The following is a 23,070-nucleotide window of genomic DNA, read 5'->3' as shown; positions in this document are numbered from 1 at the left end:
GTGCTTGGGGGTAATCAGTAACAAGCCGCTCCCCAGCCCCTTCTTGCACCTCTGACACTGTAGTTGCCATTGGCAGGGATTGCTATGTATAGAGTGCTTGGGGGTAATCAGTAACAAGCTGCTCCCCATCCCCTTCTTGCACCTCTGACACTGTAGTTGCCATTGGCAGGGATTGCTATGTATAGAGTGCTTGGGGGTAATCAGTAACAAGCTGTCCCCCATCCCCTTCTTGCACCTCTGACACTGTAGTTGCCATTGGCAGGGATTGCTATGTATTGAGTGCTTGGGGGTAATCAGTAACAAGCTGCTCCCCATCCTCTTCTTGCACCTCTGACACTGTAGTTGCCATTGGCAGGGATTGCTATGTATAGAGTGCTTGGGGGTAATCAGTAACAAGCTGCTCCCCATCCCCTTCTTGCTCCTCTGACACTGTAGTTGCCATTGGCAGGGATTGCTATGTATTGAGTGCTTGGGGGTAATCAGTAACAAGCTGCTCCCCATCCCCTTCTTGCACCTCTGACACTGTAGTTGCCATTGGCAGGGATTGCTATGTATAGAGTGCTTGGGGGTAATCAGTAACAAGCTGTTCCCCATCCTCTTCTTGCACCTCTGACACTGTAGTTGCCATTGGCAGGGATTGCTATGTATAGAGTGCTTGGGGGTAATCAGTAACAAGCTGCTCCCCATCCCCTTCTTGCTCCTCTGACACTGTAGTTGCCATTGGCAGGGATTGCTATGTATTGAGTGCTTGGGGATAATCAGTAACAAGCTGCTCCCCATCCTCTTCTTGCACCTCTGACACTGTAGTTGCCATTGGCAGAGATTGCTATGTATAGAGTGCTTGGGGGTAATCAGTAACAAGCTGCTCCCCATCCCCTTCTTGCACCTCTGACACTGTAGTTGCCATTGGCAGGGATTGCTATGTATAGAGTGCTTGGGGGTAATCAGTAACAAGCTGTTCCCCATCCCCTTCTTGCACCTCTGACACTGTAGTTGCCATTGGCAGGGATTGCTATGTATAGAGTGCTTGGCGGTAATCAGTAACAAGCTGCTCCCCATCCCCTTCTTGCACCTCTGACACTGTAGTTGCCATTGGCAGGGATTGCTATGTATAGGGTGCTTGGGGGTAATCAGTAACAAGCTGCTCCCCACCCCCTTCTTGCACCTCTGACACTGTAGTTGCCATTGGCAGGGATTGCTATGTATAGAGTGCTTGGGGGTAATCAGTAACAAGCTGCTCCCCACCTCCTTCTTGCACCTCTGACACTGTAGTTGCCATTGGCAGGGATTGCTATGTATAGAGTGCTTGGGGGGTAATCAGTAACAAGCTGCTCCCCATCCCCTTCTTGCACCTCTGACACTGTAGTTGCCATTGGCATGGATTGCTATGTATAGAGTGCTTGGGGGTAATCAGTAACAAGCTGCTCCCCATCCCCTTCTTGCTCCTCTGACACTGTAGTTGCCATTGGCAGGGATTGCTATGTATAGAGTGCTTGGGGGTAATCAGTAACAAGCTGCTCCCCATCCCCTTCTTGTACCTCTGACACTGTAGTTGCCATTGGCAGGGATTGCTATGTATAGAGTGCTTGGGGGTAATCAGTAACAAGCTGCTCCCCATCCCCTTCTTGCACCTCTGACACTGTAGTTGCCATTGGCAGGGATTGCTATGTATAGAGTGCTTGGGGGTAATCAGTAACAAGCTGTTCCCCATCCCCTCCTTGCTCCTCTGACACTGTAGTTGCCATTGGCAGGGATTGCTATGTATAGAGTGCTTGGAGGTAATCAGTAACAAGCTGCTCCCCATCCCCTTTTTGCTCCTCTGACACTGTAGTTGCCATTGGCAGGGATTGCTATGTATAGAGTGCTTGGAGGTAATCAGTAACAAGCTGCTCCCCATCCCCTTCTTGTACCTCTGACACTGTAGTTGCCATTGGCAGGGATTGCTATGTATAGAGTGCTTGGGGGTAATCAGTAACAAGCTGCCCCCCATCCCCTTCTTGCACCTCTGACACTGTAGTTGCCATTGGCAGGGATTGCTATGTATGGAGTGCTTGGGGGTAATCAGTAACAAGCTGCTCCCCATCCCCTTCTTGCACCTCTGACACTGTAGTTGCCATTGGCAGGGATTGCTATGTATAGAGTGCTTGGGGGTAATCAGTAACAAGCTGCTCTCCATCCCCGTCTTGTACCTCTGACACTGTAGTTGCCATTGGCAGGGATTGCTATGTATAGAGTGCTTGGGGGTAATCAGTAACAAGCTGCTCCCCATCCCCTTCTTGCTCCTCTGACACTGTAGTTGCCATTGGCAGGGATTGCTACGTATAGAGTGCTTGGGGGTAATCAGTAACAAGCTGCTCCCCATCCCCTTCTTGCTCCTCTGACACTGTAGTTGCCATTGGCAGGGATTGCTATGTATAGAGTGCTTGGGGGTAATCAGTAACAAGCTGCTCCCCATCCCCTTCTTGCATCTCTGACACTGTAGTTGCCATTGGCAGGGATTGCTATGTATAGAGTGCTTGGGGGTAATCAGTAACAAGCTGCTCCCCATCCCCTTCTTGCACCTCTGACACTGTAGTTTCCATTGGCAGGGATTGCTATGTATAGAGTGCTTGGGGGGTAATCAGTAGCAAGCTGCTCCCCATCCCCTTCTTGCACCTCTGACACTGTAGTTGTCATTGGCAGGGATTGCTATGTATACAATGCTTGGGGGTAATCAGTAACAAGCTGCTCCCCATCCTCTTCTTGCACCTCTGACACTGTAGTGGCCATTGGCAGGGATTGCTATGTATAGAGTGCTTGGGGGTAATCAGTAACAAGCTGTGCCCCATCCCCTTCCTGCACCTCTGACACTGTAGTTGCCATTGGCAGGGATTGCTATGTATAGAGTGCTTGGGGGTAATCAGTAACAAGCTGCTCCCCATCCCCTTCTTGCACCTCTGACACTGTAGTTGCCATTGGCAGGGATTGCTATGTATAGAGTGCTTGGGGGTAATCAGTAACAAGCTGTCCCCCATCCCCTTCTTGCACCTCTGACACTGTAGTTGCCATTGGCAGGGATTGCTATGTATTGAGTGCTTGGGGGTAATCAGTAACAAGCTGCTCCCCATCCTCTTCTTGCACCTCTGACACTGTAGTTGCCATTGGCAGGGATTGCTATGTATAGAGTGCTTGGGGGTAATCAGTAACAAGCTGTTCCCCATCCCCTTCTTGCACCTCTGACACTGTAGTTGCCATTGGCAGGGATTGCTATGTATAGAGTGCTTGGGGGTAATCAGTAACAAGCTGCTCCCCATCCCCTTCTTGCATCTCTGACACTGTAGTTGCCATTGGCAGGGATTGCTATGTATAGAGTGCTTGGGGGTAATCAGTAACAAGCTGCTCCCCATCCCCTTCTTGCACCTCTGACACTGTAGTTTCCATTGGCAGGGATTGCTATGTATAGAGTGCTTGGGGGGTAATCAGTAGCAAGCTGCTCCCCATCCCCTTCTTGCACCTCTGACACTGTAGTTGTCATTGGCAGGGATTGCTATGTATAGAGTGCTTGGGGGTAATCAGTAACAAGCTGCTCCCCATCCTCTTCTTGCACCTCTGACACTGTAGTGGCCATTGGCAGGGATTGCTATGTATAGAGTGCTTGGGGGTAATCAGTAACAAGCTGTGCCCCATCCACTTCCTGCACCTCTGACACTGTAGTTGCCATTGGCAGGGATTGCTATGTATAGAGTGCTTGGGGGTAATCAGTAACAAGCCGCTCCCCAGCCCCTTCTTGCACCTCTGACACTGTAGTTGCCATTGGCAGGGATTGCTATGTATAGAGTGCTTGGGGGTAATCAGTAACAAGCTGCTCCCCATCCCCTTCTTGCACCTCTGACACTGTAGTTGCCATTGGCAGGGATTGCTATGTATAGAGTGCTTGGGGGTAATCAGTAACAAGCTGTCCCCCATCCCCTTCTTGCACCTCTGACACTGTAGTTGCCATTGGCAGGGATTGCTATGTATTGAGTGCTTGGGGGTAATCAGTAACAAGCTGCTCCCCATCCTCTTCTTGCACCTCTGACACTGTAGTTGCCATTGGCAGGGATTGCTATGTATAGAGTGCTTGGGGGTAATCAGTAACAAGCTGCTCCCCATCCCCTTCTTGCTCCTCTGACACTGTAGTTGCCATTGGCAGGGATTGCTATGTATTGAGTGCTTGGGGGTAATCAGTAACAAGCTGCTCCCCATCCCCTTCTTGCACCTCTGACACTGTAGTTGCCATTGGCAGGGATTGCTATGTATAGAGTGCTTGGGGGTAATCAGTAACAAGCTGTTCCCCATCCTCTTCTTGCACCTCTGACACTGTAGTTGCCATTGGCAGGGATTGCTATGTATAGAGTGCTTGGGGGTAATCAGTAACAAGCTGCTCCCCATCCCCTTCTTGCTCCTCTGACACTGTAGTTGCCATTGGCAGGGATTGCTATGTATTGAGTGCTTGGGGATAATCAGTAACAAGCTGCTCCCCATCCTCTTCTTGCACCTCTGACACTGTAGTTGCCATTGGCAGGGATTGCTATGTATAGAGTGCTTGGGGGTAATCAGTAACAAGCTGCTCCCCATCCCCTTCTTGCACCTCTGACACTGTAGTTGCCATTGGCAGGGATTGCTATGTATAGAGTGCTTGGGGGTAATCAGTAACAAGCTGTTCCCCATCCCCTTCTTGCACCTCTGACACTGTAGTTGCCATTGGCAGGGATTGCTATGTATAGAGTGCTTGGCGGTAATCAGTAACAAGCTGCTCCCCATCCCCTTCTTGCACCTCTGACACTGTAGTTGCCATTGGCAGGGATTGCTATGTATAGGGTGCTTGGGGGTAATCAGTAACAAGCTGCTCCCCACCCCCTTCTTGCACCTCTGACACTGTAGTTGCCATTGGCAGGGATTGCTATGTATAGAGTGCTTGGGGGTAATCAGTAACAAGCTGCTCCCCACCTCCTTCTTGCACCTCTGACACTGTAGTTGCCATTGGCAGGGATTGCTATGTATAGAGTGCTTGGGGGGTAATCAGTAACAAGCTGCTCCCCATCCCCTTCTTGCACCTCTGACACTGTAGTTGCCATTGGCATGGATTGCTATGTATAGAGTGCTTGGGGGTAATCAGTAACAAGCTGCTCCCCATCCCCTTCTTGCTCCTCTGACACTGTAGTTGCCATTGGCAGGGATTGCTATGTATAGAGTGCTTGGGGGTAATCAGTAACAAGCTGCTCCCCATCCCCTTCTTGTACCTCTGACACTGTAGTTGCCATTGGCAGGGATTGCTATGTATAGAGTGCTTGGGGGTAATCAGTAACAAGCTGTTCCCCATCCCCTCCTTGCTCCTCTGACACTGTAGTTGCCATTGGCAGGGATTGCTATGTATAGAGTGCTTGGAGGTAATCAGTAACAAGCTGCTCCCCATCCCCTTTTTGCTCCTCTGACACTGTAGTTGCCATTGGCAGGGATTGCTATGTATAGAGTGCTTGGAGGTAATCAGTAACAAGCTGCTCCCCATCCCCTTCTTGTACCTCTGACACTGTAGTTGCCATTGGCAGGGATTGCTATGTATAGAGTGCTTGGGGGTAATCAGTAACAAGCTGCCCCCCATCCCCTTCTTGCACCTCTGACACTGTAGTTGCCATTGGCAGGGATTGCTATGTATGGAGTGCTTGGGGGTAATCAGTAACAAGCTGCTCCCCATCCCCTTCTTGCACCTCTGACACTGTAGTTGCCATTGGCAGGGATTGCTATGTATAGAGTGCTTGGGGGTAATCAGTAACAAGCTGCTCTCCATCCCCGTCTTGTACCTCTGACACTGTAGTTGCCATTGGCAGGGATTGCTATGTATAGAGTGCTTGGGGGTAATCAGTAACAAGCTGCTCCCCATCCCCTTCTTGCTCCTCTGACACTGTAGTTGCCATTGGCAGGGATTGCTACGTATAGAGTGCTTGGGGGTAATCAGTAACAAGCTGCTCCCCATCCCCTTCTTGCTCCTCTGACACTGTAGTTGCCATTGGCAGGGATTGCTATGTATAGAGTGCTTGGGGGTAATCAGTAACAAGCTGCTCCCCATCCCCTTCTTGCTCCTCTGACACTGTAGTTGCCATTGGCAGGGATTGCTATGTATAGAGTGCTTGGGGGTAATCAGTAACAAGCTGCTCCCCATCCCCTTCTTGCACTTCTGACACTGTAGTTGCCATTGGCAGGGATTGCTATGTATAGAGTGCTTGGGGGTAATCAGTAACAAGCTGTTCCCCATCCTCTTCTTGCACCTCTGACACTGTAGCTGCCATTGGCAGGTTTTGGTGCGCTGTATCAATTGTTATGTATAGAGTGCTTGGGGGGCCCCATTGTAAAACTTGCATCAGGGCCCACAGCTCCTTAGCTACGCCACTGCCGAAACCATAGCTCCCAACTGTCCCTCTTTTGTAGGGATAGTCCCTCTTTGGGAGCCCTGTCCCTCTGTCCTCCTCATTTGTCCCTCTTTCTATATAAATATATATATTTATCTACTAAAAATGTGTTCCCATCCTGTAAATTGATATATTACTAATTGTAAAATGTTACTATGAAGGAAAATTAACCAGGATAGAACGGACAAGTGTGGTTTGAATTATAAAACAACATTTTTCTTATGAAATCTTTATGGTATGTGTGACTAGGGGTGTGACCAGGTGTGTGGCAGAAGCGTGGCTTAAGTGTCCCTTTTTCTCATATCAAAAAGTTGGGAGGTATGCCGAAACCCCACTCCCTGAAACCTCCCCGGAGATCGCTAAGTACAGCGTCACTATCACAGATGCTAGCAGTGGCCTCCTATCTGAGAGGCAACCTCACCTCATGGAACCAAATGGCAACAAAGCAGGCTAGAAAAACAAAGCTTTATTGACAGTTGCGGATTTTACAAGCTGAAAATGAGACCAATTTAAATATGTTATATACATAAACAGTGGAGAGCCTGGTGGTCTCAGGCAGGGCCGGGCCGAGGCATAGGCTGGAGAGGCTCCAGCCTCAGGGCGCAGTGTAGGAGGGGGCGGACAATTCATTCAGCTGTCATTCCTAATTGTGTTTGAAGCAGAAAGAAATAAGAAAAGGGGATACATGGCAGTGACTGCAAGCCAGATAACTAGATATTAAGGTGTTGGCGAGGTTGTGGGCCCTGTGGCACCTCTTAGTCTAATAGCAATCAGTGTGTGATGGCTGGGGTGGCAGGGATGGAGGGGCGCACTTTGGTGTCTCAGCCTTGGGTGCTGGAGGACCTTGTCCCGGCTCTGGTCTCAGGTATGAGGGGGAGATAGAGAAATAGGATGAGGCGTAACCATGAACTTCAGGTGAAACGTTTACAATACAATACAATAACATTTGTAAAGCGCTTTTCTTTACAGAAGGTAGAAGCCAAAGCTTGAGCTATGAGACCTAGGAAGATTTCCACAGGACAGGATACATTTCCTGCATGTTCAGCAGCAACAGGAAGTGAAGGAATTTGCCCTATAGGTGGGAAGAAGCTCTCTAGAAAGGGGCAGTATAGACTACTGGAGTTCTGCTGTCATTGTCAGAAAAACACAGGAAACTCTAAATGTAAATATAAAAATCTCTTAGAAACATAGCAATGTTTGCATCCTTCATGTATAGAAAGCTGTAGGGAGGCAGTGGTGGCATGTTCCAGGTCATGGACATGGACCTCTGGATCTGCTCCTCCAGGCTGGCACTGTATATGGGAAAGTCTCCAGCTAAGAGGCCATGATTAGTCATTCTAGATCCCGAGACAAGAAAACGGAGATCTGGGAGATGTTCTTTCCTTTCTGGACCTCACATTGCCTCTCCAGGCCTCATCTTCTAGGAATTAAGTCGCAGTGTGAAGATAACTCGCCCTTGGAATTTATCCCGATCATCGTTATTATTGATATTGGCGGCATTGATGCTGCATTGAACAGTGTGGAGCATATTCCGGGTGGCATTCAGGAACTTCACCGCTACAAAAGGCTGTGTGTAATTCTTCTGCAAGAAAAGAAGAAAGTATGAGGAAGGCTGAAGATGTCAATATTTGAAGAGGTCATATGGGTCAGTGACGGATCATTGGGGACAGTGACGGGTCATAGGGGGTCAGTGACGGGTCATAGGGGGTCAGTGACGGGTCATAGGGGTCAGTGACGGGTCATAGGGGTCAGTGACGGGTCATAGGGGGTCAGTGACGGGTCATAGGGGTCAGTGACGGGTCATAGGGGCCAGTGACGGGTCAAAGGGTCAGTGACGGGTCAGAGGGGTCAGTGACGGGTCAGAGGGGTCAGTGACTGGTCATAGGGGTCAGTGACTGGTCATAGGGGTCAGTGACTGGTCATGGGGGTCAGTGACGGGTCATGGGGGTCAGTGACGGGTCATGGGGGTCAGTGACAGGTCATAGGGGTCAGTGACGGGTCATAGGGGTCAGTGACGGGTCATAGGGGTCAGTGACTGGTCATAGGGGTCAGTGACGGGTCAAAGGGTCAGTGACGGGTCAGAGGGTTCAGTAATGGGTCAGAGGGGTCAGTGACGGGTCATGGGGGTCAGTGACGGGTCATGGGGGTCAGTGACGGTTCATAGGGGTCAGTGACGGGTCATGGAGGTCAGTGACAGGTCATGGGGGTCAGTGACGGGTCATAGGGGTCAGTGACGGGTCAGAGGGGTCAGTGACGGGTCAGAGGGGTCAGTGACGAGTCAGAGGGGTCATTGACGGATGATACGGATCAGTGATGGGTCATACGGGTCAGTGACGGGTCATAGGGGTCAGTAACGGGTCAGAGGGGTCAGTGACAATTCATAGGGAACAGTGACGGGTCATAGGGGGTCAGTGATGGATCACAATGATCAGTGACAGGTCATAGGGGCCAGTGACGGATCATGGGGGCCAGTGACGGATCATGGGGGCCAGTGACGGATCATGGGGGCCAGTGATGGATCATGGGGGCCAGTGACGGGTCATGGGGGTCAGTGAAGGGTCATGGGGGTCAGTGACGGGTCATGGGGGTCAGTGACGGGTCATAGGAGTCAGTAATTGATCATAGGGGACAGTGACAGGTCATAGGAGACAGTGACGGGTCATAGGGGACAGTGACAGGTCATAGGGGACAGTGACAGGTCATAGGGGACAGTGACAGGTCATAGGGGACAGTGACGGGTCATAGGGGACAGTGGTGGGTCATAGGGGTCAGTGATGGGTCATGGGGAACGATGATGGATCATTGGGAACAGTGATGGATCATAGGGAACAGTGATAGATCATAGGGAACAGTGATGGGTCATGGGGGTCAGTGACGGGTCATGGGGGTCAGTGACGGGTCATGGGGGACAGTGACGGGTCATGGGGGTCAGTGACAGGTCATGGGGGTCAGTGACGGGTCATGGGGGTCAGTGACGGGTCATGGGGGACAGTGACGGGTCATGGGGGTCAGTGACGGGTCATGGGGGTCAGTGACGGGTCATGGGGGTCAGTGACGGGTCATGGGGGTCAGTGACGGGTCATGGGGAACAGTGATGGATCATAGGGAACAGTGATAGATCATAGGGAATAGTGATAGATCATAGGAGTCAGTAATGGATCATAGGGGACAGTGACAGGTCTTAGGGGTCAGTGATGGGTCATAGGGGTCAGTGACGGGTCATGGAGGCCAGTGACAGATCATGGAGGCCAGTGACGGATCATAGGAGACAGTGACGGATCATAGGGGTCAGTGGTGGGTCATAGGAGTTAGTGGCGGGTCATAGGGGTAAGTAGCGGGTCATAGGGGTAAGTAGCGGGTCATAGGGGTAAGTGGTGGGTCATAGGGGTAAGTGGTGGGTCATAGGAGTCAGTAATGGATCATAGGGGACAGTGACAGGTCATAGGGGTCAGTGACGGGTCATAGGGGTCAGTGACGGGTCATGGAGGCCAGTGACGGATCATAGGGGACAGTGACGGATCATAGGGGTTAGTGGTGGGTCATAGGGGTTAGTAGCGGGTCATAGGGGTAAGTAGCGGGTCATAGGGGTAAGTAGCGGGTCATAGGGGTAAGTGGTGGGTCATAGGAGTCAGTAATGGATCATAGGGGTCAGTGACAGGTCATAGGGGTCAGTGGCGGGTCATAGTGGTCAGTGGCGGGTCATAGTGGTCAGTGGCGGGTCATAGGGGTCAGTGAGGGAGCATTGGGAGGATAGTGGGAGGAGTTATCACTCTTACCTGTGCCCGGTTTCCGTAGTAAGGGAAATACATGAGATCTAGGCTGCCCAGGTTAGCGCTTGTGCTGGGGAAATAGACCCGCGGGCCGAGGGCCTGGTCGTTCTGCAAAGTCATAATGATCATTATTACATTGTAACTCAAAGTAAAGTTGCAAGGCTCATATATAAGCAAAAATATCAACAATTGTCATTATTACTAATATTACAGCATTTAATTTACTCCACATAGTGCTGTACAATCAGGGACGATTTAATAGGTGGGCGAGTCCGGTCGCCTCCTGGGTGACGTACCGAAAGGGGGAGGGGGGAAATCGGGTGCATGCTGAGTCTGCAGCAGAGGCTACTCAGTTGAAAGGCAGACATTTGATAGATGGGGGCAGATGACAGACAGGGGGGCAGATGATAGACAGGGGGCAGATGATAGACAGGTGGGCAGATAATAGACAGGGGGCAGATGGTAGACAGGGGGGCAGATGACAGACAGGGGGGCAGATAATAGACAGGTGGGCAGATAATAGACAGGTGGGCAGATAATAGAAGGGGCAGATGACAGACAAGGGGGCAGATGACAGACAGGGGGGCAGATGACAGACAGGGGGGCAGATGATAGACAGGTGGGCAGATAATAGACAGTGGGCAGATGGTAGACAGGGGGGCAGATGACAGACAGGGGGGCAGATAATAGACAGGTGGGCAGATAATAGAAGGGGCAGATGACAGACAAGGGGGCAAATGACAGACAGGGAGCAGATAATAGACACGAAGAGAGATGGTACACAGGGGGGCAGATAATAGACAGGGGGGCAGATGGTAGTCTGGGGCAGATGACAAACAGGGGGGCAGATAATAGACAGGTGGGCAGATAATAGAAGGGGCAGATGACAGACAAGGGGGCAGATGACAGACAGGGAGCAGATAATAGACACGAAGAGAGATGGTACACAGGGGGGCAGATAATAGACAGGGGGGCAGATGGTAGTCTGGGGCAGATGACAGACAGGGGGGCAGATAATAGACAGGTGGGCAGATAGTAGAAGGGGCAGATGACAGCCATGGGAGCAGATAATAGGGGGGCAGATAATAGACAGGGGGGCAGATAATAGACAGGGGCTGATGACAGACAGGGGGCAGATGACAGACAGGGAGCAGATAATAGACACGAAGAGAGATGGTACACAGGGGAGCAGATAATAGATGGGGGGGCAGATAATAGACAGGGGGGCAGATGGTAGTCTGGGGCAGATGACAGACAAGAGGCAGATGACAGACAGACAGGGGGGAAGATAATAGACAGGGGGGAAGATAATAGACAGGGGGGAAGATAATAGACGGGGGGGGGGGGGGGGGCAGATAATAGACAGGGAGGCAGATAATAGACAGGGTAGGCATATAATAGACAGTGGGGCAGATGGTAGTCTGGGGCAGATGACAGACAAGGGAGCAGATGACAGATGGGCAGACAGCCCAGACATCACATGACAGCTCTCAGCACTCACCTTTCCTGTGCAGTTGATGGTGACGGAGGTGTTGGACAAACTGCTAATTGTTTGTGGAAGGAAATGTACCACCTGCATATAACAGAGAGAATTATGGGAGATGAGATCATCTCTGCATAGATGATACATCTTTTGTACAGACCGAAAATAGGAGGAGCTGTGCATTATAGAGACATGAGTGGCAGCACAGGAAGGTGACAGCCACACATGCCATGTATGGACAGAAGGGGGCGTCTACAGAGGTGTAACTCCAAATTATATCCCCATAGCAGCATCTTATACACCCCCCAAACAAAGCTCCCTGCACAGCTTCCCTGCAGCCTCTGCACCTGTATGTGATCACTGATTACCCCCGCCCCACACTGTCCTCATTGTGCACTCCTCCCCCTGCACAGCACAGCTTCCCTGCAGCCTCTGCACCTGTATGTGATCACTGATTACCCCCCGCCCCACACTGTCCTCATTGTACACTCCTCCCCCTGCACAGCACAGCTTCCCTGCAGCCTCTGCACCTGTATGTAATCACTGATTACCCCCCGCCCCACACTGTCCTCATTGTGCACTCCTCCCCCTGCACAGCACAGCTTCCCTGCAGCCTCTGCACCTGTATGTGATCACTGATTACCCCCCGCCCCACACTGTCCTCATTGTGCACTCCTCCCCCTGCACAGCACAGCTTCCCTGCAGCCTCTGCACCTGTATGTGATCACTGATTACCCCCCGCCTCACACTGTCCTCATTGTGCACTCCTCTCCCTGCACAGCACAGCTTCCCTGCAGCCTCTGCCCCTGTATGTAATCACTGATTACCCCCCCCCCGCCCCACACTGTCCTCATTGTACACTCCTCCCCCTGCACAGCACAGCTTCCCTGCAGCCTCTGCACCTGTATGTGATCACTGATTACCCCCGCCCCACACTGTCCTCATTGTACACTCCTCCCCCCCTGCACAGCTTCCCTGCAGCCTCTGCACCTGTATGTGATCACTGATTACCCCCCGCCCCACACTGTCCTCATTGTACACTCCTCTCCCCTGCACAGCACAGCTTCCCTGCAGCCTCTGCACCTGTATGTGATCACTGATTACCCCCGCCCCACACTGTCCACATTGTACACTCCTCCCCCCTGCACAGCACAGCTTCCCTGCAGCCTCTGCACCTGTATGTAATCACTGATTACCCCCCGCCCCACACTGTCCTCATTGTACACTCCTCCCCCTGCACAGCACAGCTTCCCTGCAGCCTCTGCACCTGTATGTAATCACTGATTACCCCAGCCCCATACTGTCCTCATTGTACACTCCTCCCCCTGCACAGCACAGCTTCCCTGCAGCCTCTGCACCTGTATGTGATCACTGATTACCCCCCGCCCCACACTGTCCTCATTGTACACTCCTCCCCCTGCACAGCACAGCTTCCCTGCAGCCTCTGCACCAGTATGTGATCACTGATTACCCCCCGCCCCACACTGTCCTCATTGTGCACTCCTCCCCCTGCACAGCACAGCTTCCCTGCAGCCTCTGCACCTGTATGTGAGTACTGATTACCCCCGCCCCACACTGTCCTCATTGTGCACTCCTCTCCCTGCACAGCTTCCCTGCAGCCTCTGCACCTGTATGTGATCACTGATTACCCCCGCCCCACACTGCCCTCATTGTACACTCCTCCCCTGCACAGCACAGCTTCCCTGCAGCCTCTGCACCTGTATGTGATCACTGATTACCCCCGCACCACACTGTCCTCATTGTGCACTCCTCCCCCTGCACAGCACAGCTTCCCTGCAGCCTCTGCACCTGTATGTGATCACTGATTACCCCCGCCCCACACTGCCCTCATTGTACACTCCTCTCCCTGCACAGCACAGCTTCCCTGCAGCCTCTGCACCTGTATGTGATCACTGATTACCCCAGCCCCACACTGTCCTCATTGTGCACTCCTCCCCCTGCACAGCTTCCCTGCAGCCTCTGCACCTGTATGTGATCACTGATTACCCCCACCCCACACTGTCCTCATTGTACTCTCCTCCCCCTGCACAGCACAGCTTCCCTGCAGCCTCTGCACCTGTATGTGATCACTGATTACCCCCCGCCCCACACTGCCCTCATTGTACACTCCTCCCCCTGCACAGCACAGCTTCCCTGCAGCCTCTGCACCTGTATGTGATCACTGATTACCCCCATCCCACACTGTCCTCATTGTACACTCCTCCCCCTGCACAGCACAGCTTCCGTGCAGCCTCTGCACCTGTATGTGATCACTGATTACCCCCGCCCCACACTGTCCTCATTGTGCACTCCTCCCCCTGCACAGCACAGCTTCCCTGCAGCCTCTGCACCTGTATGTGATCACTGATTACCCCCGCCCCACACTGTCCTCATTGTGCACTCCTCCCCCTGCACAGCTTCCCTGCAGCATCTGCACCTGTATGTGATCACTGATTACCCCCGCCCCACACTGTCCTCATTGTACACTCCTCCCCCTGCACAGCACAGCTTCCCTGCAGCCTCTGCACCTGTATGTGATCACTGATTACCCCCGCCCCACACTGTCCTCATTGTACACTCCTCCCCCTGCACAGCTTCCCTGCAGCCTCTGCACCTGTATGTGATCACTGATTACCCCCGCCCCACACTGTCCTCATTGTACACTCCTCTCCCTGCACAGCACAGCTTCCCAGCAGCCTCTGCACCTTTATGTGATCACTGATTACCCCAGCCCCACACTGTCCTCATTGTACACTCCTCCCCCTGCACAGCTTCCCTGCATCCTCTGCACCTCTATGTAATCACTGATTACCCCCCGCCCCACACTGTCCTCATTGTGCACTCCTCCCCCTGCACAGCACAGCTTCCCTGCAGCCTCTGCACCTGTATGTGATCACTGATTACCCCCGCCCCACACTGTCCTCATTGTACACTCCTCCCCCTGCACAGCTTCCCTGCAGCCTCTGCACCTGTATGTGATCACTGATTACCCCCGCCCCACACTGTCCTCATTGTACACTCCTCTCCCTGCACAGCACAGCTTCCCAGCAGCCTCTGCACCTTTATGTGATCACTGATTACCCCAGCCCCACACTGTCCTCATTGTACACTCCTCCCCCTGCACAGCTTCCCTGCATCCTCTGCACCTCTATGTAATCACTGATTACCCCCCGCCCCACACTGTCCTCATTGTGCACTCCTCCCCCTGCACAGCTTCCCTGCAGCCTCTGCACCTGTATGTGATCACTGATTACCCCCCGCCCCACACTGTCCTCATTGTACACTCCTCCCCCTGCACAGCACAGCTTCCCTGCAGCCTCTGCACCTGTATGTGATCACTGATTACCCCCCGCCCCACACTGTCCTCATTGTGCACTCCTCCCCCTGCACAGCTTCCCTGCAGCCTCTGCACCTGTATGTGATCACTGATTACCCCCGCCCCATACTGTCCTCATTGTGCACTCCTCCCCCTGCACAGCTTCCCTGCAGCCTCTGCACCTGTATGTGATCACTGATTACCCCCCGCCCCACACTGTCCTCATTGTACACTCCTCCCCCTGCACAGCACAGCTTCCCTGCAGCCTCTGCACCTGTATGTGATCACTGATTACCCCCGCCCCACACTGTCCTCATTGTGCACTCCTCCCCCTGCACAGCTTCCCTGCAGCCTCTGCACCTGTATGTGATCACTGATTACCCCAGCCCCACACTGTCCTCATTGTACACTCCTCCCCCTGCACAGCACAGCTTCCCTGCAGCCTCTGCACCTGTATGTGATCACTGATTACCCCCCGCCCCACACTGTCCTCATTGTGCACTCCTCCCCCTGCACAGCTTCCCTGCAGCCTCTGCACCTGTATGTGATCACTGATTACCCCCCGCCCCACACTACCCTCATTGTACACTCCTCCCCCTGCACAGCACAGCTTCCCTGCAGCCTCTGCACCTGTATGTGATCACTGATTACCCCCCGCCCCACACTGTCCTCATTGTGCACTCCTCCCCCGGCACAGCTTCCCTGCAGCCTCTGCACCTGTATGTGATCACTGATTATCCCCGCCCCACACTGTCCTCATTGTACACTCCTCCCCCTGCACAGCTTCCCTGCAGCCTCTGCACCTGTATGTGATCACTGATTACCCCCCGCCCCACACTGTCCTTATTGTACACTCCTCCCCCTGCACAGCTTCCCTGCAGCCTCTGCACCTGTATGTGATCACTGGTTACCCCCGCCCTACACTGTCCTCATTGTGCACTCCTCCCCCTGCACAGCACAGCTTCCCTGCAGCCTCTGCACCTGTATGTGATCACTGATTACCCCAGCCCTACACTGTCCTCATTGTACACTCCTCTCCCTGCACAGCACAGCTTCCCTGCAGCCTCTGCACCTGTATGTGATCACTGATTACCCCCCGCCCCACACTGCCCTCATTGTACACTCCTCTCCCTGCACAGCACAGCTTCCCTGCAGCCTCTGCACCTGTATGTGATCACTGATTACCCCCCGCCCCACACTGTCCTCATTGTGCACTCCTCCCCCCTGCACAGCACAGCTTCCCTGCAGCCTCTGCACCTGTATGTGATCACAGATTACCCCGCCCCACACTGTCCTCATTGTGCACTCCTCCCCCTGCACAGCACAGCTTCCCTGCAGCCTCTGCACCTGTATGTGATCACTGATTACCCCCCGCCCCACACTGTCCTCATTGTACACTCCTCTCCCTGCACAGCACAGCTTCCCTGCACCCTCTGCACCTGTATGTGATCACTGGTTACCCCCGCCCTACACTGACCTCATTGTGCACTCCTCCTCCTGCACAGCACAGCTTCCCTGCAGCCTCTGCACCTGTATGTGATCACTGGTTACCCCCGCCCTACACTGTCCTCATTGTGCACTCCTCCCCCTGCACAGCACAGCTTCCCTGCAGCCTCTGCACCTGTATGTGATCACTGATTACCCCCGCCCCACACTGTCCTCATTGTACACTCCTCCCCCTGCACAGCACAGCTTCCCTGCAGCCTCTGCACCTGTATGTGATCACTGATTACCCCCGCCCCATACTGTCCTCATTGTGCACTCCTCCCCCTGCACAGCTTCCCTGCAGCCTCTGCACCTGTATGTGATCACTGATTACCCCAGCCCCACACTGTCCTCATTGTACACTCCTCCCCCTGCACAGCTTCCCTGCAGCCTCTGCACCTGTATGTGATCACTGATTACCCCCCGCCCCACACTGTCCTCATTGTACACTCCTCCCCCTGCACAGCACAGCTTCCCTGCAGCCTCTGCACCTGTATGTGATCACTGATTACCCCCGCCCCACACTGCCCTCATTGTGCACTCCTCCCCCTGCACAGCACAGCTTCCCTGCAGCCTCTGCACCTGTATGTGATCACAGATTACCCCGCCCCACACTGTCCTCATTGTGCACTCCTCCCCCTGCACAGCACAGCTTCCCTGCAGCCTCTGCACCTGTATGTGATCACTGATTACCCCCCGCCCCACACTGTCCTCATTGTACACTCCTCTCCCTGCACAGCACAGCTTCCCTGCACCCTCTGCACCTGTATGTGATCACTGGTTACCCCCGCCCCATACTGTCCTCATTGTACACTCCTCCCCCTGCACAGCACAGCTTCCCTGCAGCCTCTGCACCTGTATGTGATCACTGATTACCCCCCGCCCCACACTGTCCTCATTGTACACTCCTCCCCCTGCACAGCACAGCTTCCCTGCAGCATCTGCACCTGTATGTGATCACTGATTACCCCCGCCCCACACTGTCCTCATTGTACACTCCTCTCCCTGCACAGCACAGCTTCCCTGCAGCCTCTGCACCTGTATGTGATCACTGATTACCCCCGCCCCACACTGCCCTCATTGTACACTCCTCTCCCTGCACAGCACAGCTTCCCTGCAGCCTCTGCACCTGTATGTGATCACTGATTACCCCCGCCCCACACTGTCCTCATTGTACACTCCTCTCCCTGCACAGCACAGCTTCCCTGCAGCCTCTGCACCTGTATGTGATCACTGATTACCCCCGCCCCACACTGCCCTCATTGTACACTCCTCTCCCTGCACAGCACAGCTTCCCTGCAGCCTCTGCACCTGTATGTGATCACTGATTACCCCCCGCCCCACACTGCCCTCATTGTACACTCCTCCCCCTGCACAGCACAGCTTCCCTGCAGCCTCTGCACCTGTATGTGATCACTGATTACCCCAGCCCTACACTGACCTCATTGTGCACTCCTCCTCCTGCACAGCACAGCTTCCCTGCAGCCTCTGCACCTGTATGTGATCACTGGTTACCCCCGCCCTACACTGTCCTCATTGTGCACTCCTCCCCCTGCACAGCACAGCTTCCCTGCAGCCTCTGCACCTGTATGTGATCACTGATTACCCCCGCCCCACACTGTCCTCATTGTACACTCCTCCCCCTGCACAGCACAGCTTCCCTGCAGCCTCTGCACCTGTATGTGATCACTGATTACCCCCGCCCCATACTGTCCTCATTGTGCACACCTCCCCCGGCACAGCTTCCCTGCAGCCTCTGCACCTGTATGTGATCACTGATTACCCCCGCCCCACACTGTCCTCATTGTACACTCCTCCCCCTGCACAGCACAGCTTCCCTGCAGCCTCTGCACCTGTATGTGATCACTGATTACCCCCCGCCCCACACTGTCCTCATTGTACACTCCTCCCCCCTGCACAGCACAGCTTCCCTGCAGCCTCTGCACCTGTATGTGATCACTGATTACCCCAGCCCCACACTGTCCTCATTGCACACTCCTCCCCCCTGCACAGCACAGCTTCCCTGCAGCCTCTGCACCTGTATGTGATCACTGATTACCCCCGCCCCACACTGTCCTCATTGTGCACTCCTCCCCCCTGCACAGCACAGCTTCCCTGCACCCTCTGCACCTGTATGTGATCACTGATTACCCCCGCCCCACACTGCCCTCATTGTACACTCCTCTCCCTGCACAGCACAGCTTCCCTGCTGCCTCTGCACCTGTATGTGATCACTGATTACCCCCCGCCCCACACTGTCCTCATTGTACACTCCTCCCCCTGCACAGCACAGCTTCCCTGCAGCCTCTGCACCTGTATGTGATCACTGATTACCGGTGCCCCACACTGTCCTCATTGTACACTCCTCTCCCTGCACAGCACAGCTTCCCTGCTGCCTCTGCACCTGTATGTGATCACTGATTACCCCCCGCCCCACACTGTCCTCATTGTACACTCCTCCCCCTGCACAGCACAGCTTCCCTGCAGCCTCTGCACCTGTATGTGATCACTGATTACCCCCCGCCCCACACTGTCCTCATTGTACACTCCTCCCCCCTGCACAGCACAGCTTCCCTGCAGCCTCTGCACCTGTATGTGATCACTGATTACCCCCGCCCCACACTGTCCTCATTGTGCACACCTCCCCCTGCACAGCTTCCCTGCAGCCTCTGCACCTGTATGTGATCACTGATTACCCCCGCCCCACACTGTCCTCATTGTGCACTCCTCTCCCTGCACAGCACAGCTTCCCTGCAGCCTCTGCACCTGTATGTGATCACTGATTACCCCCACCCCACACTGTCCTCATTGTGCACTCCTCTCCCTGCACAGCACAGCTTCCCTGCAGCCTCTGCACCTGTATGTGATCACTGATTACCCCAGCCCCATACTGTCCTCATTGTGCACTCCTCCCCCTGCACAGCTTCCCTGCAGCCTCTGCACCTGTATGTGATCACTGATTACCCCCGCCCCAAACTGTCCTCATTGTGCACTCCTCCCCCTGCACAGCTTCCCTGCAGCCTCTGCACCTGTATGTGATCACTGATTACCCCCTGCCCCACACTGTCCTCATTGTACACTCCTCTCCCTGCACAGCACAGCTTCCCTGCAGCCTCTGCACCTGTATGTGATCACTGATTACCCCCCGCCCCACACTGTCCTCATTGTGCACTCCTCCCCCAGCACAGCACAGCTTCCCTGCAGCCTTTGCACCTGTATGTGATCACTGATTACCCCCTGCCCCACACTGTCCTCATTGTACACTCCTCTCCCTGCACAGCACAGCTTCCCTGCAGCCTCTGCACCTGTATGTGATCACTGATTACCCCCCGCCTCACACTGTCCTCATTGTACACTCCTCCCCCAGCACAGCACAGCTTCCCTGCAGCCTCTGCACCTGTATGTGATCACTGATTACCCCCCGCCCCACACTGTCCTCATTGTACACTCCTCCCCCTGCACAGCACAGCTTCCCTGCAGCCTCTGCACCTGCATGTGATCACTGATTACCCCCGCCCCACACTGTCCTCATTGTGCACTCCTCCCCCTGCACAGCACAGCTTCCCTGCAGCCTCTGCACCTGTATGTGATCACTGATTACCCCCGCCCCACACTGTCCTCATTGTGCACTCCTCTCCCTGCACAGCTTCCCTGCAGCCTCTGCACCTGTATGTGATCACTGATTACCCCCGCCCCACACTGCCCTCATTGTACACTCCTCTCCCTGCACAGCACAGCTTCCCTGCAGCCTCTGCACCTGTATGTGATCACTGATTACCCCCGCCCCATACTGTCCTCATTGTACACTCCTCCCCCTGCACAGCACAGCTTCCCTGCAGCCTCTGCACCTGTATGTGATCACTGATTACCCCCGCCCCACACTGTCCTCATTGTGCACTCCTCTCCCTGCACAGCACAGCTTCCCTGCAGCCTCTGTCTGCACCTGTATGTGATCACTGATTACCCCTCCCCACACTGCCCTCATTGTACACTCCTCCCCCTGCACAGCACAGCTTCCCTGCACCTCTGCACCTGTATGTGATCACTGATTACCCCCACCCCACACTGCCCTCATTGTGCACTCCTCCCCCTGCACAGCACAGCTTCCCTGCAGCCTCTGCACCTGTATGTGATCACTGATTACCCCCGCCCCACACTGCCCTCATTGTACACTCCTCCCCCCTGCACAGCACAGCTTCCCTGCAGCCTCTGCACCTGTATGTGATCACTGATTACCCCCGCCCCACACTGTCCTCATTGTGCACTCCTCCCCCTGCACAGCTTCCCTGCAGCCTCTGCACCTGTATGTAATCACTGATTACCCCCCGCCCCACACTGTCCTCATTGTGCACTCCTCCCCCTGCACAGCACAGCTTCCCTGCAGCCTCTGCACCTGTATGTAATCACTGATTACCCCCCCCCCGCCCCACACTGTCCTCATTGTACACTCCTCCCCCTGCACAGCACAGCTTATCTGCAGCCTCTGCACCTGTATGTGATCACTGATTACCCCCGCCCTACACTGCCCTCATTGTACACTCCTCCCCCCTGCACAGCACAGCTTCCCTGCAGCCTCTGCACCTGTATGTGATCACTGATTACCCCCGCCACACACTGTCCTCATTGTACACTCCTCCCCCTGCACAGCACAGCTTCCCTGCAGCCTCTGCACCTGTATGTGATCACTGATTACCCCCCGCCCCACACTGTCCTCATTGTGCACTCCTCTCCCTGCACAGCACAGCTTCCCTGCAGCCTCTGCATCTGTATGTGATCACTGATTACCCCCGCCCCACACTGCCCTCATTGTGCACTCCTCCCCCTGCACAGCACAGCTTCCCTGCAGCCTCTGCACCTGTATGTGATCACTGATCACCCCCCGCCCCACACTGTCCTCATTGTACACTCCTCCCCCTGCACAGCACAGCTTCCCTGCAGCCTCTGCACCTGTATGTGATCACTGATTACCCCCCGCCCCACACTGTCCTCATTGTACACTCCTCCCCCTGCACAGCACAGCTTCCCTGCAGCCTCTGCACCTGTATGTGATCACTGATTACCCCCCGCCTCACACTGTCCTCATTGTGCACTCCTCTCCCTGCACAGCACAGCTTCCCTGCAGCCTCTGCACCTGTATGTGATCACTGATTACCCCCGCCCCACACTGCCCTCATTGTGCACTCCTCCCCCTGCACAGCACAGCTTCCCTGCAGCCTCTGCACCTGTATGTGATCACTGATTACCCCCGCCCCACACTGTCCTCATTGTACACTCCTCTCCCTGCACAGCACAGCTTCCCTGCAGCCTCTGCACCTGTATGTGATCACTGATCACCCCCCGCCCCACACTGTCCTCATTGTACACTCCTCCCCCTGCACAGCACAGCTTCCCTGCAGCCTCTGCACCTGTATGTGATCACTGATTACCCCCCGCCCCACACTGTCCTCATTGTACACTCCTCTCCCTGCACAGCACAGCTTCCCTGCACCCTCTGCACCTGTATGTGATCACTGATTACCCCCCGCCCCACACTGCCCTCATTGTACACTCCTCCCCCTGCACAGCACAGCTTCCCTGCAGCCTCTGCACCTGTATGTGATCACTGATTACCCCCCGCCCCACACTGTCCTCATTGTGCACTCCTCCCCCTGCACAGCTTCCCTGCAGCCTCTGCACCTGTATGTGATCACTGATTACCCCCCGCCCCACACTGTCCTCATTGTACACTCCTCTCCCTGCACAGCACAGCTTCCCTGCACCCTCTGCACCTGTATGTGATCACTGATTACCCCCCGCCCCACACTGCCCTCATTGTACACTCCTCCCCCTGCACAGCACAGCTTCCCTGCAGCCTCTGCACCTGTATGTGATCACTGATTACCCCCCGCCCCACACTGTCCTCATTGTGCACTCCTCCCCCTGCACAGCTTCCCTGCAGCCTCTGTACCTGTATGTGATCACTGATTACCCCCGCCCCACATTGTCCTCATTGTGCACTCCTCCCCCCTGCACAGCACAGCTTCCCTGCAGCCTCTGCACCTGTATGTGATCACTGATTACCCCCGCCCCACACTGCCCTCATTGTGCACTCCTCCCCCTGCACAGCACAGCTTCCCTGCAGCCTCTGCACCTGTATGTGATCACTGATTACCCCCGCCCCACACTGTCCTCATTGTACACTCCTCCCCCTGCACAGCACAGCCTTCCTGCAGCCTCTGCACCTGTATGTGATCACTGATTACCCCCGCCCCACACTGTCCTCATTGTGCACTCCTCCCCCTGCACAGCTTCCCTGCAGCCTCTGCACCTGTATGTGATCACTGATTACCCCCGCCCCACACTGTCCTCATTGTACACTCCTCCCCCCTGCACAGCACAGCTTCCCTGCAGCCTCTGCACCTGTATGTGATCACTGATTACCTCCGCCCCACACTGTCCTCATTGTACACTCCTCCCCCTGCACAGCACAGCTTATCTGCAGCCTCTGCACCTGTATGTGATCACTGATTACCCCCCGCCCCACACTGCCCTCATTGTACACTCCTCCCCCAGCACAGCACAGCTTCCCTGCAGCCTTTGCACCTGTATGTG

The 23,070-nt window shown here is 54.4% G+C and overlaps 1 protein-coding gene across 1 annotated transcript in view; it reads right to left on the bottom strand.

Annotated features, from left to right (window-relative positions):
- Positions 1–6,876: 6,876 nt before the first annotated feature.
- The window catches only part of LOC137560812 (sodium/potassium-transporting ATPase subunit beta-2-like), a 97,505-nt gene continuing 81,311 nt past the window's right edge, over positions 6,877–23,070 (bottom strand). Inside the window, exons 5-7 of the mRNA XM_068271947.1 lie at positions 11,697–11,768; positions 10,202–10,303; positions 6,877–8,007 (exon numbers count right to left, since the gene is read on the bottom strand). Coding sequence (XP_068128048.1) covers positions 7,846–8,007; positions 10,202–10,303; positions 11,697–11,768 — 336 coding nt within the window. The 3' untranslated portion in view covers positions 6,877–7,845. The remainder of the gene's footprint in view (positions 8,008–10,201; positions 10,304–11,696; positions 11,769–23,070) is intronic.

The sequence above is a fragment of the Hyperolius riggenbachi genome, chromosome 3, assembly GCF_040937935.1.
Source record: "Hyperolius riggenbachi isolate aHypRig1 chromosome 3, aHypRig1.pri, whole genome shotgun sequence".
In the NCBI taxonomy this organism is placed as follows: Eukaryota; Metazoa; Chordata; class Amphibia; order Anura; family Hyperoliidae; genus Hyperolius; species Hyperolius riggenbachi.
Note: the sequence above shows the minus strand (reverse complement) of the source record. Positions and strands in the feature narration are given on the sequence as shown.